Source organism: Pelecanus crispus, chromosome Z (genome assembly GCF_030463565.1).
Source record: "Pelecanus crispus isolate bPelCri1 chromosome Z, bPelCri1.pri, whole genome shotgun sequence".
NCBI lineage: Eukaryota > Metazoa > Chordata > Aves > Pelecaniformes > Pelecanidae > Pelecanus > Pelecanus crispus.
In genome coordinates this window covers 75,380,933-75,397,411 of record NC_134676.1, presented here as the reverse complement: position 1 = coordinate 75,397,411, position 16,479 = coordinate 75,380,933, and the positions used below count along the sequence as shown (strand labels likewise).

At 45.6% G+C, this 16,479-nt stretch overlaps 1 protein-coding gene across 1 annotated transcript in view; it reads right to left on the bottom strand.

Moving 5' to 3' along the window:
- The window catches only part of SVEP1 (sushi, von Willebrand factor type A, EGF and pentraxin domain containing 1), a 145,767-nt gene extending 140,691 nt beyond the window's left edge, over positions 1–5,076 (bottom strand). The window contains exon 1 of the mRNA XM_075726219.1: positions 4,552–5,076. Within this exon, the coding sequence (XP_075582334.1) occupies positions 4,552–5,076 (525 nt within the window). The remainder of the gene's footprint in view (positions 1–4,551) is intronic.
- Positions 5,077–16,479: the final 11,403 nt, after the last annotated feature.

Below are 16,479 nucleotides of genomic sequence, written 5' to 3'. Positions count from 1 at the left end.
TGTACTTTTGTGCTTTTGACATACAGAAGAAACAAAGCCACCATTACTTATTTAAACAAGCATTAAATAAGCATTAGAACTGTTTACCCTAAGTTGATAAGCACTTGTGTTCTTTTGAGGGACATGTTTGTTAATTGGATGACAACAGAACACTGAATTTGGCACGCTGGTTGGCCATTCATCATGCTCCCTCAATAGCAGGTTAGATAAAAAGCCAGATTTTAAAGACCAGATATTCAGAAAATGTGTCACCTGATACTGTAGGTACTGTGACAGACTTTTCACTTACATACACCACTGACTTCAGTCGATTGAAGATGAAATTACGGAAGCAAAAAGCTCAGCTTTTTAATGCAACAATTATTAAAATAACACAGAGCAACTCCCAAAGCCTCCCTCAGCTACTGTTTTGACAAGTTGTTTAAAACAATTGAGTCGCCGGTTTAAGGCTGGTTGTGTGCTACCTCTGCCTTCAGCTCAAGAGCAGTGCACATCTACTACTTCCAAGTTCAGCTTTGAAGAGAAATACTTGCTATTTTACTTCCATTGGAAGTAATGACCCTGTCCTCTTAGAAGCAGCTATTATTATTTTGTCAAGAGGCTGCCACATGGAGTAGTTTAAATAATTTCCATTTTCATCTCTTTCAGCCCACAACAACCAGTGCAGCTTCAGGATGTTTAAACTGTCCATCAATAAAGATTGCACGTCAATGCTGGCACATATGTAACTGTGACTTGGATGCTAAGACAAGAACACACATTAGACTTCCACCGCTGTATGGCAATCCCTCGTTTCTATTTCATGACGGATCTGGCAACAAATGCACATCCCTCCCATGAGGTGCAATGGGTGCTGTTAGCAGTGGCTGTCTCTCAGGATCAGAAGCTCTAATCCAGGTGCCTGCAGCTGGGAGATTCAGCACTTCACGCCTCTGAGCTCTTTGGGCTTTAGATGCCTTCTTTAATCAGCAACAGCAACACTTGCTCAAACCTGTTTGCACTTTTTCAGTTCTGCCTCAGTTCTTTCTTGCCGTCACAACAGCTCTGCAGCTTTCCACAACGCAATAAGCAATCTGCTTAACATAAACGGCGTGTAGTTTGTGCTGTCCCACCAACTCACTGTGGAAAAACTGAAGCCAAAGAGTTTTGAATGAGTGAGCTTAGTTTCTTCCCCTTTCTTAGACTTTTTACATGTGCCTTAAAAGAAAGACTGCTGAAAATGATCACTTGCTAGCTCAAGCGTGGCATTAAATCCCAAACAGGCTTGCAAAACAGAACACTGATAGGAGTTTAGCCTTCCTCATCAGGGTGCTGTCCCTTGCTTCTGTCTCTTGTAGTACATCCTTCATATTTCTGTGTACCTCATAGAATTTATCATTAATCTGCTGGGTGGGAATGTCAAAGTGTGGTCCATGTGGCAAAGGTAAGCATGGACAGCTTTGACAAAACAAACTCCACAATAAACCTCTCTGCAAAGCAGCTTTGGAGAGGATGCAAAACTGCAGTGCCAAGGAAAACGCCGTTATTTTTTCAAAGAAGATGGACGTTACATGGATGTGCGGCAGCTGGTCAAACTGAGTAGCTGTGTTTTTAGGATGATGTTAAACCAACGGTTTTGCTGCCACAGGTTCTGAGACAGTAACTGCTAAGTAAATCTTGCTCCTGTTCACTGACGTTCCCAGGTCAGCCACAGACTGGCCTGATGACCTTGCAGAATTCACTTATCTCTCTGCCTCTGTAGTTTCCGCAGAACTGTCACAGACTTGACCACTTTGAGACCTACCAATAAAGAGTGCTGCACGATGACTTAAGTGCTGGGATTACTGCAATAATGCATTTTCCTTTCCTTCATTCTCTGTTACTACGACACATAACTGACACTATTTTGGGGAGTCTGTCATGCTTCGCAGACACTTTTGGTTTTGGACAATAAGCAGAGAATTCTGGTTAGAAGCAGAAGAAACCCCACATTAAAGTTTAAGAAGAAAAAAGAGACATTTTAGGAAAGTGAAGGATGAAATTATTATGGTTCTACCAAAAGACAGTTAAAAACAAAGGACAGCAGTGTAAGAGCCCAGAGGGAACAACAATTTTGTAATACTTAAAACACTCCTCTAGATGTATTCCAATAGTAGTATTTTAAACTTGGAACAGTCTTTTTCTGAAGAGACCCTAAAAAGGAGAGTATTCCCTGAAGCTGTAATTTGTCTCACATGAAGACGACACACTGAACAAAACCACAGTACAGTATCTTTAACCAACAGCCAGCAAGCTGCCCAAAATTTAGCCTTGTCATTCTATCACAATTCTCCCTGCCACCATGCGAATATTTTTCTTCCCACACTCTTATGAGACCACAGTGTAAAATGACAGTGATGCTGTTCTAGCCACAAGGTTTAGCTGGGCTCATAAAACTAAATTGTAGGTTTCTGAAGGGAATTTTTGTTTATTCCACTTCAAAGATATGATTAGTCAAGACTCCATATGAAGAAAACAGACAGTACTTCTTAAGCTTATGTTTTGTTTCTAATGGTTATTTTTAACTCATATTGTTAACTTTTTCACACAGCACCCCTGGGATGGATATGTATTGAAACCTGACTTCACAGTGGAAGATCTAACATAGGGATGTGTTTTCTTAAAGCAGGTTTTCCATGTACAACTCTAAGCACGTTAGACAATGGTCTTGCTTTCTCCTGCCAAATGTGAAGAAGAGAATACTCTTTGCCAATTTCATATGCCCAGCACTGACGCACCTCTTGCAGTCTCACTCATCAACTCCAAATGAGAGCAGTAAGATGTTTCAAGAGAAGTACACCCAATGCTCAGCTACGGGGCACTACCAGAAAGTAGACTTAAAAATAACAGAAAACTATACTTGCTTTGGGAATGCTCCTGCACCAGAGGCCAAATGGCAAGGAGCAGCCCAGTCTAGCCTCATAAAAAAACTTCCAGAGTAGACCGGCTGTCCACGAGCCATCTACTGGGAAACCTCCCCAGCATGCTCGAGTGCCAAGACATGCCCAGGAGCTGCCCAGACCAAATCTGTGCCGTGGGAATGTGTAACAACTCAACACCACAGATGATCATGTTCCAGTGTCTGGAAATGTTTCTGGACACGCTTCTATTTATTGGTATAGTATGCACAGCTTATGAGCACCTTTGTCAGCAATTAAAATAGTCACCTGGTGACAGCAGGCAGGTATCTCTGACTGCTGACAGCTACCGGGCACCCAAGTCCTGCTGCCAAGAAACAAGGCAGACGTTTCAGATGCCAGATTTCACTCACGTATATCACTTCTGAAATCGGGACATGGGCTCCATGCTCCTTAAGGAGTGAATTTCACACATTTGTTTGCAAGGGCAGCAGAAAACATGGGAGCCGCAGGCGCAGACAGCACAGGAAGATGGTGCCTAGTCGCCCTGACCAGGCTATTCTGCGCCCCACACCGCAGCGTTCCACATCCCACCACACAGCCCTACATCCCTGACACCGGACACGCTCGCGCGGCACGCAGAACCACACTCCCACACCACACGCTGCACAGCACGCCAAGCCACGCGCCTCACCGCCCCACGCACCACCCGCCTCGCCTCGCCTCGCCGCCGAGAGCTTGCCACAGCGCACCCCGCGCCTCACCGCCCGCCCCGCCACACGCACCTCACCGCACCGCCGCGCCCCTCGGCACGCACCCGGCCTCACCGCACCCCTCACGGCACCTCCGCGCCCCGCACCTCACAGCCGCGCGCACACGGCACCCTTCGCCACGCACCCCACCGCACACCTCACGGAGCCGCTACACCCCGCACCGCGCACCGCACGGCGCCACCACAGCCCTCACCGCACACCTCGCGGAACCGGCACACCCCTCACCGCAGCCCTCACCGCACACCCCACGGAACTGGTACACCCCTCACCGCAGCCCTCACCGCACACCCCACGGAGCCGCTACACCCCGCACCGCAGCCCTCACCGCACACCCCATGGAACCGGAACACCCCTCACCACAGCCCTCACCGCACACCCCACGGAACCGGTACACCCCTCACCACAGCCCTCACCGCACGCCCTCACCGCACACCCCACGGAACCGGTACACCCCTCACCGCAGCCCTCTCCGCACACCTCACGGAACCGGGACACCCCTCACCGCAGCCCTCACCGCACACCCCACGGAACCGGCACACCCCTCACCGCACACCCCAAGGAACCGGTACACCCCCCACCACAGCTCTCACCGCACACCCCACGGAACCGGTACACCCCTCACCACAGCCCTCACCGCACCCCTCACCGCACACCCCACGGAACCGGTACACCCCTCACCGCACCCCCACCGCGGCCCGCACCGCCGCTCACGGCCACGCACCCGAGCCCGCCGCACGGCACGGCAGGGCACGGCGCGGCACGGCAGGGCACAGCAGGGCATGGCACGGCGCGGCGCGGCGCGGCACGGCAGGGCACGGCATGGCACAGCAGGGCACGGCACGGCACAGCAGGGCACGGCGCGGCGCCACCCGGCGTCCCCCCGCCCGCCGCCCCGGGCTCACCGCCGCCTGCTGGAAGGCGCCCTTGGTGTAGGTGCCGCCGCCGCGGTAGGCGATGGCGGGGATCTCGCGTCCCAGCAGGGCGCACTTGTGCTGCTGCGGCCGCCGCCGCGAGATGTAGTCCACGCGTGGCACCACGTTGCTGCGCGAGGAGAAGGTGACGATGGCGACGCGCGTGGCGGCGGGCACCACGGGGAAGTCGGAGAGCAGCTTCTTGACGAAGCGCAGCTCGCTGAGGAAGTTGGCCGGCCCCACGCTCGACGACTCGTCCACCAGGAAGACCAGCTCCAGCCGCCCGCTGCGCGCCCGCAGCCGCCGCACCTGGCGCTTGAAGGCGCGGCCCAGCTTCTCCACTTTGCTCTCCGTCGTGTCCGGCAGCGCCGGCGCCGCCAGGGCGGGCGAGGCGAAGGTGGGGGCGCGGGAGAGGGCGCCCGACGGGACGCCCGCCCGGCCCTGCGGCGCCGACGGCGACAGCGACAGCGACAGCGACAGCCCTCCCCAGCAGCAGAGAGCCAGCAGGGGCCACATGGCGGGGCGGCGGGCGCGGGGAGACGCCGGCAGCCGCGGGAGGAGAGCGGCTGGTCGCCCCCGGACGCCCCACCTCCTCTCTGCTCGGAGGGGCGGCCGGCCTGCCTGCTGCCTGCCGCCTGCCGCCTGCCGCCTGCCTCCCCGCTGCCTCCCCGCCGCCTCCCCGCCGGCCCCCGCAGGTATCCGCGCCCTTTAATCCCCCCGCGGGCCTCCCCCGCGGCTGAGACGCTGCCCCTCGCACGCCCCCCTCTCGGCTGCGCCCCCCCCGGCCCCTCGCCTTTCGGTACCGGCCCCCTCCCCGCCAGCCGCCGCCGCCCTGTCCCGCCCCGATGGGTCCCACACGGCTGGCGGGGGCCAGCCCGGCAGCGGGGGTGGGGGGGGGGGGGGGGGCGGCGGTCACTGGAAACGCGCCGAGCCGGAGCGGCGCGGTGCCGGGCTCCGGAGAGGCAGGAAAGGCGGAAAACCCCCCCAAAAGCGAGGAGCGCCTTTTCCGCTCCCCCGCCGCGGGAGCCGGAGCTGCTGCTTGCGGGGACGGAGCGAGGGCTTGCACTGACACGTGCTGAATTAATCGTCGTTAATTTAGCCCTTTGTTTTGCGGGGAGGATGCGCTTGCGGCTGGGAGGTTTGACGGGGTTGTGCTCTGGTCCCGTTCCAGTCTCTGTCACAGTCTCCCTCTCTTGTTCAAGGGGACACTTCATCCGGTCGTGGATTCAGTTTTCCAACTTTGAAGATGTAGCAATACCTCGCTGATTGGCGTCTCAGTGAAGTGACGGCGAGGTGTCTGGATATACGGGGTGAGTGTGCACAAGGGTATGTGCGTGAAAGGCAGGGACAGCACCTGCATACCTATATCTACATGTGTATGTAAACACATACATGCATGGATATACCGACAGCGACTATGATCTTCTGTGCTTGTTCGTGTGTGAGATTACAGGCTGTTGCTTGGAAGGGTTCCCATGCTGTCTTGCTGTCTGTGAATCACTTTGGGAGAGAGAGACACTCACAAAGAGACCTCCTGCCCAAATTCAGAACCCACTCCCCCTTCAGCCAACCTCTGTACAGATTTAATTCTTGTGAGGCAATAACTTGGGTTCATTTTAGCCACTAGTTTAATATAAAACAGTTCTCTAGCTAATCAACTCCATTTCCAGGAGTAACTCAATTTGGAAAAATTCCCTTGGGATAGATTAGCCATGTAAACCTGTTGATTGCAACTCTTTGCCTTTCATCGGTATTTTTCCTTCCTTTATTCATTTTCTAGTCCTTCTCTCTGCTTTAGTTTACTTTTGTTGACATTTCACAGTGCCATGGAATATGTAGGTACATGGGTGCATTTGCAAGTCAAACCCCACATTTACATTTAATTGAATTATTTAGTCTTTCTTCACTGGGGTATCAGCTGATGGAAAATTGATCCAATACTGTCCCTTTGACTTTCCAGCAATACTCAAATTCCCCTGCAAATGAGAGACTAAGTAACAGAAGATAATTAGGGAAATGATGCATGTGATACATGGTTCCAGCATGTTTTTGTATTTATGTAGTAGTCTGAGCACTTCACAAAAGTCTGTTTCTTAGGTATACTTTTGCCACTTAGTGCTTGAAGAGAAGGTAGCAATCAGACACTCTTACAGAGACATATTGTGAACAGTAGTTTTCGTACTGAAAGATGTGCATCTGATGATCGGTTAAACTGTTTCTGCTCATGTGACGATGAAATAAAGGCTGCAACGTCACACTTGGGCTACTCTGCTTTTCCTTTGTAGTAACAGGCAATGTTTTTGTCTTGAAAGGGGTAGGTGAAAGTTGCTACAACCACCAAAATCCTCAACAAGTTGATTTGCACCGTTGATCTCTGGAGGATTAAAGCAATGATGCCGCAATTGCATTCACTGTGGTCTGAGTCAGACCAGCAGTATACTTTACAATGCTCTTCATCTACGTTGTGCTGGGCTAGAGGTCATGTCAGTCTTTGCACAGACCAGAATGAAAGAACAGAAATGTATAGCCAAGAAGAGGAGGTGGAAATGGAGGAAATGCCTGATTTCTGCAAGATGCTCCTAACTGAAGTGGATCATTGCAGTTACAACATGCTGCTGTTACTCCTGAGTGTTCAGGTCATAGAATCATAGAATCGTTTAGGTTGGAAAAGACCTTTTAGATCATCAAGTCGGTCCTAACAAGTAGTTTTCTCTAGGCCAGTTTAGTTTGTTGGAAAGCTAACTGTCGGTTCCCTTGTTTACCCCATGTTTTTGTATTGTATTTGGATTTATAAATGCTACACATTTCAGGACGCAGAAGCAAAAGAAAGGAGGATGAATTGGAAACATTTTTTTAGCAACGGAAGCACAATTCATGTCAACGGGCAGTTTTCATATGCACCTCCTGTACTGCCAGCGTGGGAGGCTGCAATCAGGTATGACTAACTGTGAGAACACAGCAGTTAATTTCAATCTTAGTGATCTCTTCAGAATTGGAAATGCAAAAAATAAAAGGGCATCTATAGATTAGGGGACAATTTGTGAAAATACGTATTCTCCTAGGTCACGCAGACCCGGCAGTCATGCTTGCACAGAAGCTCTCTCTTGTTCAACAGAAAGGTGTATTTGTATGTCAGAGTGAAGTTGTCAATTCAAGATGTAAACATCTTTGTCACACAGGGAGTTCACAGTAGAAGAGGAGTAAATAGGTGAACACCTAAGCTCTGATTGTGAATGCAAGACTGAGACCCTAGCATGGTACTGGTGTGAAGCAAAATCCAGGAAAATTGAAGTGGGGAGGGGAAATTTCCTTTCAATCCATGGATAATTAGTGTGCAAAAGACTTAAAAAAGAATCAGTGACCCATAAGTAGTGAATAACTCTCCTGATACATTCTCCCTTGTGGATAACACAGGTAGCTCTTTAAAATCATCGGCATTCAACCTAGTTGTGCAGAGAGGAGACGCTAAATAAAAAAAAGCATTGCAAGATTCTACAGGGTTAGCATCAGTATCTGTAATGAACACAATCTAATGGTAGGAGGGAAGGAGTGAGGGCATGCAAAGTACTCCGGTGTGTTCCCAATGTGATTTGAGAAAACGACAAAATAATTTCTGGAATAAACTGAAACTTAAAAAGCTTGGATTCAGCCTATGAAATCCTCAGGAAGGTATTTTATTCATGGGGTTGTGCTTGCAAGAGAAAAAGTAATCTTGCAGGTGGTGGAGGAGGTCGTGTGTGTGTGTGTGTGTATGCAGCAAGAATTCTGTTCGCTGTATGTTCACTAAGCTTTTCTGAAAGCACCATTTCCAGGGGAAACGTCTGTTGTAATGAAATTGCCTTCTCCAAGCCTGCCTGCCAGCTTTTTACAAATCCTTTCCATGTTGATGTGCTTAAGCCCTCTGCTTTTGATGGTCTTTTCCCTGTTGTATTCATGCGTATTATGTGTGATTTGGTTCATACTGATCTATAGCAGATGGGGAAGGGGAGAGCAGAAGGAGATTTTCCCACTTTAAGCGTCCCTGAAGGTCAAAATACCTGCCCTGGGCTTCACTACTTCAACAGAAAATGCAGGTTTTGTGTGGCTTCTGATGACAGCGTGCACAAGAAGGTGGTGCTGGACTGTGGCTCTATTCCATTACAGAACAGCAGGTAACTAAAACCACTAGATCTTGTGAATAAACTGCCTTTGTCATGTGACAGAAGAGGGCTGACTGGTCCTGAAAAGGAAAGCGTAAGAGCAGCACTTCAACTGCTTTTACAATCACATTCCTGTATCTCTTTAATTGTCTTACTAAAATCCACAGACTTCACGAATTCCAATAATTCTTTACTGTCTCCCCGCAAGATCATATGGTCATTTAACACCACCCTGCTTACTAAACAAAAGGGAAATCTTTACCCCTGGTTAAAAACCCTTCTGCAAACAAATAGTCTGAGCATTGCTGTCCTTTAGCCAAATAGCTTTTTGGTTGAATTACTCAATGAAACATCGCCAAGCATCTTTCCAAATATGGAGAAGAAAAGCATTATATTCCTTCCCCTTCATGTTCCCCCAAATACAGCTGGACAGAATACATCCCTGTGATCAACCCACACAGTATTTGTGCCTGCAGAGACAATGCCACAGTATCACATACCCTACAATTTTTGGAGGAATGCAGGTCATTTTTGTTTTTACAGTAAAGATGCTCTGTTAGTGACTTCGTGCCACAGTGGAGACACAGCCACAACTGAAACGTTAAGTCTTCTGCAGGAATCTTGCAACATTCTAAATTTTATCCAAACTAGAGATAAAATGACAGCTAAAGAACAGAAATCAGAACCTGATGTTACTTAAGCTTGTTCTAAGCCTCACTTTGTGCTCAAGCACACAGCGTCCATCTGGGGAAACCTCACACAATACAGAGCTAGCAGAGCCAGCCATTTCTTCCATTTCAGCCATTGGCAGAGTACAGGATTGCTCTGTGCTCTCCGCTTCCTTTTGCAGATGTCAGGCAGTATTTCAGCAGGGGGTGTTTAAGACACTGTATGAGGAGCAAAGCTTGCAGGAACAGTATTTATAGAGCGAGAAGAGAAATACTTGCATTCTCAGAAAATGACCTCTGAAATCTGCCACCAGGGAGCCATTACTACGGTATCAGGGGGGAAGTGCCAGTCCTTGGTAGGTAACATCTGATGTCTTCATGGTTTAAATGAAAGCAGCAGAGCTATTCTAGGAGAAGGGGTGGAAGAGAAAGAAGGGGCTTTGGGAAGTTGCTTTTTCCTCTTTCCTAATGCACCTTTTGGCAGGAAAGGCAGAACACGAGTTCTCCCCACACCCCTGAGAACCTTCACCTCCCAGTGCTGTCAGTGCCTTACCTGCCTACAGCTCTAACTACGTTTTCCATTCATTGTCCCCAAACTATCACAAGGACCTAGCAGGACTGCAGTCTTGCTGCAGAGCAGAGTCTGCCCTTGAGAGCTCCCTACAGTAGGATGTGTTGCTGGAACACGCTGCCCCAGCAGTTTCTGACTATTGAACATTTTTTTAGTGGCAGTAGTGAAAGGAGCATGGAGGAGAGATCAGGATGTATTTTACATTCAGTACTGAGGTACCAAAGCCAGGCAATCAAGGTCTTAGTCATAAAAACTGAGTGGGATTTTTTGGACATTTTAGGCCTCAGCCCTTGGCTTAAATAGAACATGAAGCAACATGCATAGAGGAAGAATTTTCTGTAAAAATAAGAGTACTCTCAAAAAGGAGAAAAAGGAGAGATTCATCTCTTAAATTATCACTTGTTTTGTCATTAAAAAGCTAGGATAGATACTTTGCAATCCTTTCGAATAGCAATAATTCACTGGCTTTAATTATTTTAAGATAAATTTTTCCGGGCTAGGAACTTGAGGTTCAGACTTCCCACATAAATTTTTTAAACACACACAAATTGAGGGCAGTCAGTTTTGATTTATACATGCAAATCCCATTGACACCTCTGGGAGTTCTGACACAGACTGAAGAGAGTACATGGCCCTTAAATGAGGGCAAAATGTCTGTCCACATGACTTCGGAAAAAGATTATTACGTAGGAGGAGAAGAGTCAGTCTGCCAAAAGTTACTTCTTTCAGGCAGAGGTCTGCGTGTTTCAGTCTTCAGCAGAGCAAACAAGCATTTGAATGATCCAAGCTATGGGTTATTAGTTCATGCTATAAAAAAGAAAAACAAGATTCACATTGCTCCACAGTATTCGGACAATGACTGAGTTTAGTCATAGGAATTTCATTTTCACTTGTGGACAAGCCCAGTACACACTAAGAATATTATATGGCTAGCTTCCAAGATCAAAAAAAAAAGGTTGGCAAAATCAAAACATCTGCTGGTCTCCATCTGCACAGCAGATGTTGAATATACTTTTAAGTTAAGCTCGTGCAAGTTCATGAAACATACTTCATCTATAAGCACAAAGTCAGTCTGTCGTTGGCCTACTACGTTCATGCTAAAGTGAGTATATTTTGCCATATTCTACACCCCAAAGTATGCGCTGTATGATTGTTGTAAAGATCTAGGCAGTCATTAAATGTGAGAATACAGTGAAAGGCTTCTTTGATCATAAAAAGCAGGTTCAAATACGGGAAAACTGGAGACTCTGAAAGCTCTGGTGTGGCAGGACAGGGGATACAGGCAAGGTCTGTAGGATGAAGTCTGTTTAGCGCATTTTTTGCTCCTAAATAGCCTGGCACAATTAAAAAAAGGGTTTGGTAGACCGGCTATTCCAGGTTGCTTTTGCAAAACTTGCTGTGTAGCCTTGAAACACAAAAGTACTTCTAGTTTTTGACTCTGTTTGCTTACAGTGCACAGGTACTGCTCGTTGTGAATATCTGCTTTACAGGGTGTTCTGAACTAACCCAGCAAAGTGGGATGGTGCTCTGGAATAATAAAAGTAAATTTCTAACCTCTCTTCCCTTTGTCAGAAAGCCCCTGAAGAACCTAAGAAATTGTCTTGAAAAGCATGTTTGGAAAGTGCTTTTCTGAAGGAGGACTTTAGTTCTGTCATTTCCAGAGGTACCAAAGTTTTAGGAGTCAAGCAGAGAAGGTTTGGGGCATGTGGAGCAGTTCTTCCCTATTGCAACTGAAACTGACAAGCAGGAGAAGTGTGACTTTTCTTTGTGGATAAGAAAGGACTCCAGTCTCCAGGGATATAGCTTCTTCATTAAAATTCACACAACTTTTAGTATCGCCCATGAATATCAAATGTGTTAGATACGCATTTAGGATGCTATGATGAAAATACTTGTCTCAGACAAGAAGTTATCTTCAGCCTGGAAAAGAGATAACTGAAAAGAGATGTGATAGGCAAAAGAGTATGATAGATAGTAAGTCATAAGGAAAAACAGAGGCGATGAAAAGGGAGTGACTTCACTATTGTTTCCAGTGCAAAGATTACATGGCATTAAGTGAAAATGGCAGGGACCTCTTTCACAAGGAGACGCTTCACACAATAGTGTGTACCTAAGCAATTGACCTCTGAGCCATATAATAATGCAGTAGACACTAAAAGTTTGTGTGCAGAAAAACTGTGGAATAAAAATCCATCCAATGCTTTAACACAGTACAAAGGTATCTCTTCTATCTCTGAACACTTGGAGTTGTATATCCCAGATTTTAAGAGAGTATTAACCACACTTGCGTAGCTTTAAACTGTGGGAGTTAAAAAGAAGATTCAAATGTAGGCAGATCCTTAGTAGTAGTCTGGTATGGCTCATATTATATTCATATAACCTTACTCTCCCTTTGTATGAGAGTTCATATGCACATTACTCAAAATATTATTTTGAAATTAAGCCAACCCAGGACTGAAGACATGAGAAATAGAAATGTTTTCAGAATTACTGTGATACACATCTAGGACAAAGAGCTCTTAAAACCACAGTGCCAAGAGAAGGAAAATATACAAGGCTGGAGAGAGAATGTGCTCTCTTTTCTCCTACAGAAAAAAGTATGAGTTCTGTCAGTAACTTCAGGGACAGCAGGAGCAATTAACACTGAGCCCAGTGTGTTAAAATGGGGGCAGGAAAAAACTGAAATGAGAGCTAGAGCAGTAGGAAGGTCCAGTTACCTCTTCCTTTACGCATTAATGAGGACAGCATTGGGTCATCCCAACCAACAGTCATGTCACAATACTGGGACAGCTGGAAGAGTGACAGCCTCCATCCTCTCCTTTTCCAGACACCTGATGCACTTTTTCTGTCCTAACAGCAGGTACGCTCAGCACCTCAGGAGCTTACAAAGCCTTGTTTGAAGTCATGCACACAACCCTGCCATGTCCACTTTGGTAGCCTGTCAGAAGTTAAGGCAAACAGAAAGGAGGATGTGCTGTCTTTTGGGTTTGGCTCCCTCGCCCACTTGAAATCACACTAAAGGTATATGTGTTTGCAGTAGTTAAACCAAAAAAGTGTTTGGAGTAAACTTAGTACTCCTTTTAGCAGTCTGACCCATTCGGTTGATGTGACTTTGTTTCTGGTTGAAGTGACATTCAGGTTGTAGCCTCTTGTTGTTAACAGTCCAAAGTGTCTCCTTTCCTGTCTGGTTAACAAAAGCTAGATAATACTCAAATTTCAGCAAAACAGAAATAAACATCAGGGAACTCAAACTGAGACTGAATGATCTGGGCCTAATCCTTCCATGGATATTGAGGTGTAATTCCCATTTATTACTGATGGAAATTTTGCCAGAGTAAGTGTTAAGAAAGACCTCAAAATTTAGACTAACTCTGGAAATCAGTGAAATCAATGGAGCCATGGCAGTTGGCACCATTTCAGAACCCCAGATTTGAGTCTGAAGCAAATCACCTAAATGTTAAACCTGTATTCTGTTGTATAGAGGAAAGAATTGTCTTTCTGTCTTCACATGCATGTGCCCATGTGAGTGATAGGCCTAAGGTTGTCCACCTGGTCTATGAAGACACATCAGCACCATGATGAACTGTATGCTTTGTGTACTCCTCTCTCTTGTTGTCTGGACTCTGTCCAGTAATCACGCCTGGCCCTGTATCTTGCTATTTACCTTTTCTGTGGTCTTGCATTTTCTCTACTTGTCACAAAGGTTTGCTTGTGCATGTGTCAGCAGATCAGTATTGCATGACCACAAAGGAAGAGGGAGTTAGATGAACCTAGTTCAGTTGACATATGCTCTCACTTCTATTGCTTTTGATGTTTGCTATGAGATGAACTTTCTCAGGAAGTAAAGCATGATCCTCAAATGAAGTAGAAGAAGAAACTCACCATTTTTTAATTTGGTTTCCATTTTTTTATATTCTGTTACAAATATGCGGGTTTTTTAGATTTTATTACCTACTCCTTTTTCATGAACTCTTGTATAACTTGGAAATTAATTTCTAAGATTTTATTGCTTTTACAGTTTAACAAAAATGTAAGGGGAAAATGTCTTCTAAAGGGTTGCACAGTGAGTTTCTCACACAGTCTGTCTTCCCAATCTTCAGAAAAGTACATTAATGAATATAGTAAACCTGCCTACCTCTGCTTCTCATAATTTCCATTACAGGACATTCAGGTCTTTCTTTTTCTTCATGATCCCAAGTTTTCCTAAGCCAAGAACTAGACTTCATCCTTTCTCATTACAGGGAATGAAGCAAAGATAATTATGACCAGGAAAGCAAACAATTAGGTTAATTACTTCCTCTTTACAGAGTATATGGTAGAAGATGAGTTTTGCAGTTTTTGTCAATGGACAACTTGTACTAAAAGCTCAGATACTACTTTGAAAAAATTACTGTATACTTCAGCGCTCTCACTACTCATAGACAAATCTTGGGAAAAAGACATAGAATAAATTCAGTGGGCATATTTTGCTGTATCTTGTACAAAGCCTATTTTTGTCAGAAACAGGAATAAATTATTTATTTTCCCCACTGAAATTACTAGACATGTGCAAGAATTAAGTCATGTTGGAGAGTCATGTCTAGTCAACTCAGCGCTAGTACTCTTCCATTGTATAAAACTGTTTTACTTATGTGTACCTTGGTGCTCTGTTCTTGTTCTAGGCACACTTAACTGAAACTATGTTTTAAAGAATTATGATTTCATTTTGGCCTTCAGTCCTGTGTTCACTGAAGTTCATGTGACTTCAACCGCTGATTTACTTTGCATTAGACACCAGGTTTTTGGATAGATTTGGCCTAAGGATCTCCATTCTCTTGCTGTGATGTAGTCTTTCTCATTGGTGAAGACAAAGGCCTTCTCTGTTCCAAGTGGTGTGGGGAAGGAAAGAGAAGCTTAGGAAGGGAAGAGCTTTGGCTGAGGGTAGCCAGCAGAGCGAACCTTCATTCTGCTTCAGCAATGTCTTATTCTCAGACATTCCAGGTTACAGAGCTGTTATCAGGGCCATGCACTAAATACCACTGCATGACCAAGCTCGGCTTCAACTAGAATCTACTGCTGTTGCAGCTTTGGAGTCTTCATCACCAGGGATGTTACAGCCCCATTTTCTACGTGAGTTATAATAGCCTGGTGAATCCTGATAAAAGTCTCATAGTTCGTGGACTTCTAAGAGAATCAGTCAACTTCAAGTTGGCTTAGATCAAGCCTCTTAAAATCATAGGAGCAAAGCTTTAAGCACATGTTTTTACCAGAAACGTGGGAGGGAATCACTTAGGGCAGTGTGGAGAAGTCATTTATATCCAACAGGATATAAATAGCCTTTATAAATACCTACTCACATGTTGGGAGGGAAACTCCAGGGCTTGTTAGCAGCTGTTAGGTAGGAACTGAAGGTCCTGGATCATGACTGTGTGTAAAGAGGTACTTTAGCTCTCTTTTGTTATCTTCTTTCCTGCTCGTTGGTGGTCTCAGTTCTCCTTCCAAGGTTAGTGTTTACATTTTCCCTCCTCATCATTTGTATGTACACACAAAACTTATGCTCTTGATTTTGCCCCTTCTTTTAAACATATGAGTGCAATACCTTGATATTAGTATTCTTTTAAACATATGAGTGCAATACCTTGATATTAGTATTCTTTTAAACATAGGAGTGCAATACCTTGATATTAGTATTCAATAACCAGATGGCATTCTGATCTTTCAGAGAGCTCCTTCAGGTCTCCAGGTACCAGATGGCACCTGTACAGGCTTCTACTCAGAGCAGACCTAGACTATTCTAATATATACACCAAGCAAATGGGGACAATTTCTGTTCATATCTTTGACTCCATTATTCACAGAAGGAGGCAACAAAATGACAGAATTCTTCATAAGATACAATCCCTAAAATATCTTCCTTGACATCAGCAGAAGTGTTGTCAGAGAACATAATTGGTTTGAAACCTCTCTTTGTGAAGGAAAGCAATGGCTCATTCCACCCCAACTTAAACTGTCTTTTACACTCAAAGCTTCTTGTTTATAAACACTAAGTTTGCCTATTTATTGACAATTAATTGCACATGCTAGCAAAATTACTCCATAAGGAACATATTTTTTCTCCAGAAATACAAGAATTGCTTCACTTTTCATTGCTACGTTGTTTTGTTTGTGCATGTGCAAGTGCCAGCCCACGGGTCACTCTTGCTTGATACAGCTGGTCAAGGTGTCTACAGGTTTTATCACATCACAACATTTCAAGAAGAAAGAGTGAGATTTTTAGAAGCAATTATTTTATTACTTAATAAAAGTAATGGGGGCACACACAGTCTTCAATGTCGTTATCTTCAAGAACGGACAGACTCCCAGCAGTGACAGCCCCTGCCCTTCCAAATTAAGACAGTATATGTAAACTCTTTAAAGGTAATTGACAGAGTTGGTACCCATAGCAGCTAGCCATTTTTTTAAACTAATCACCTTAAAACACACCAGCTTCACTAGGACCCAGCCATAAAACAGTGGTTTTTGCTGAGGATAAGATCTCTTTTTTCCTCAGCCTCTATGTGCT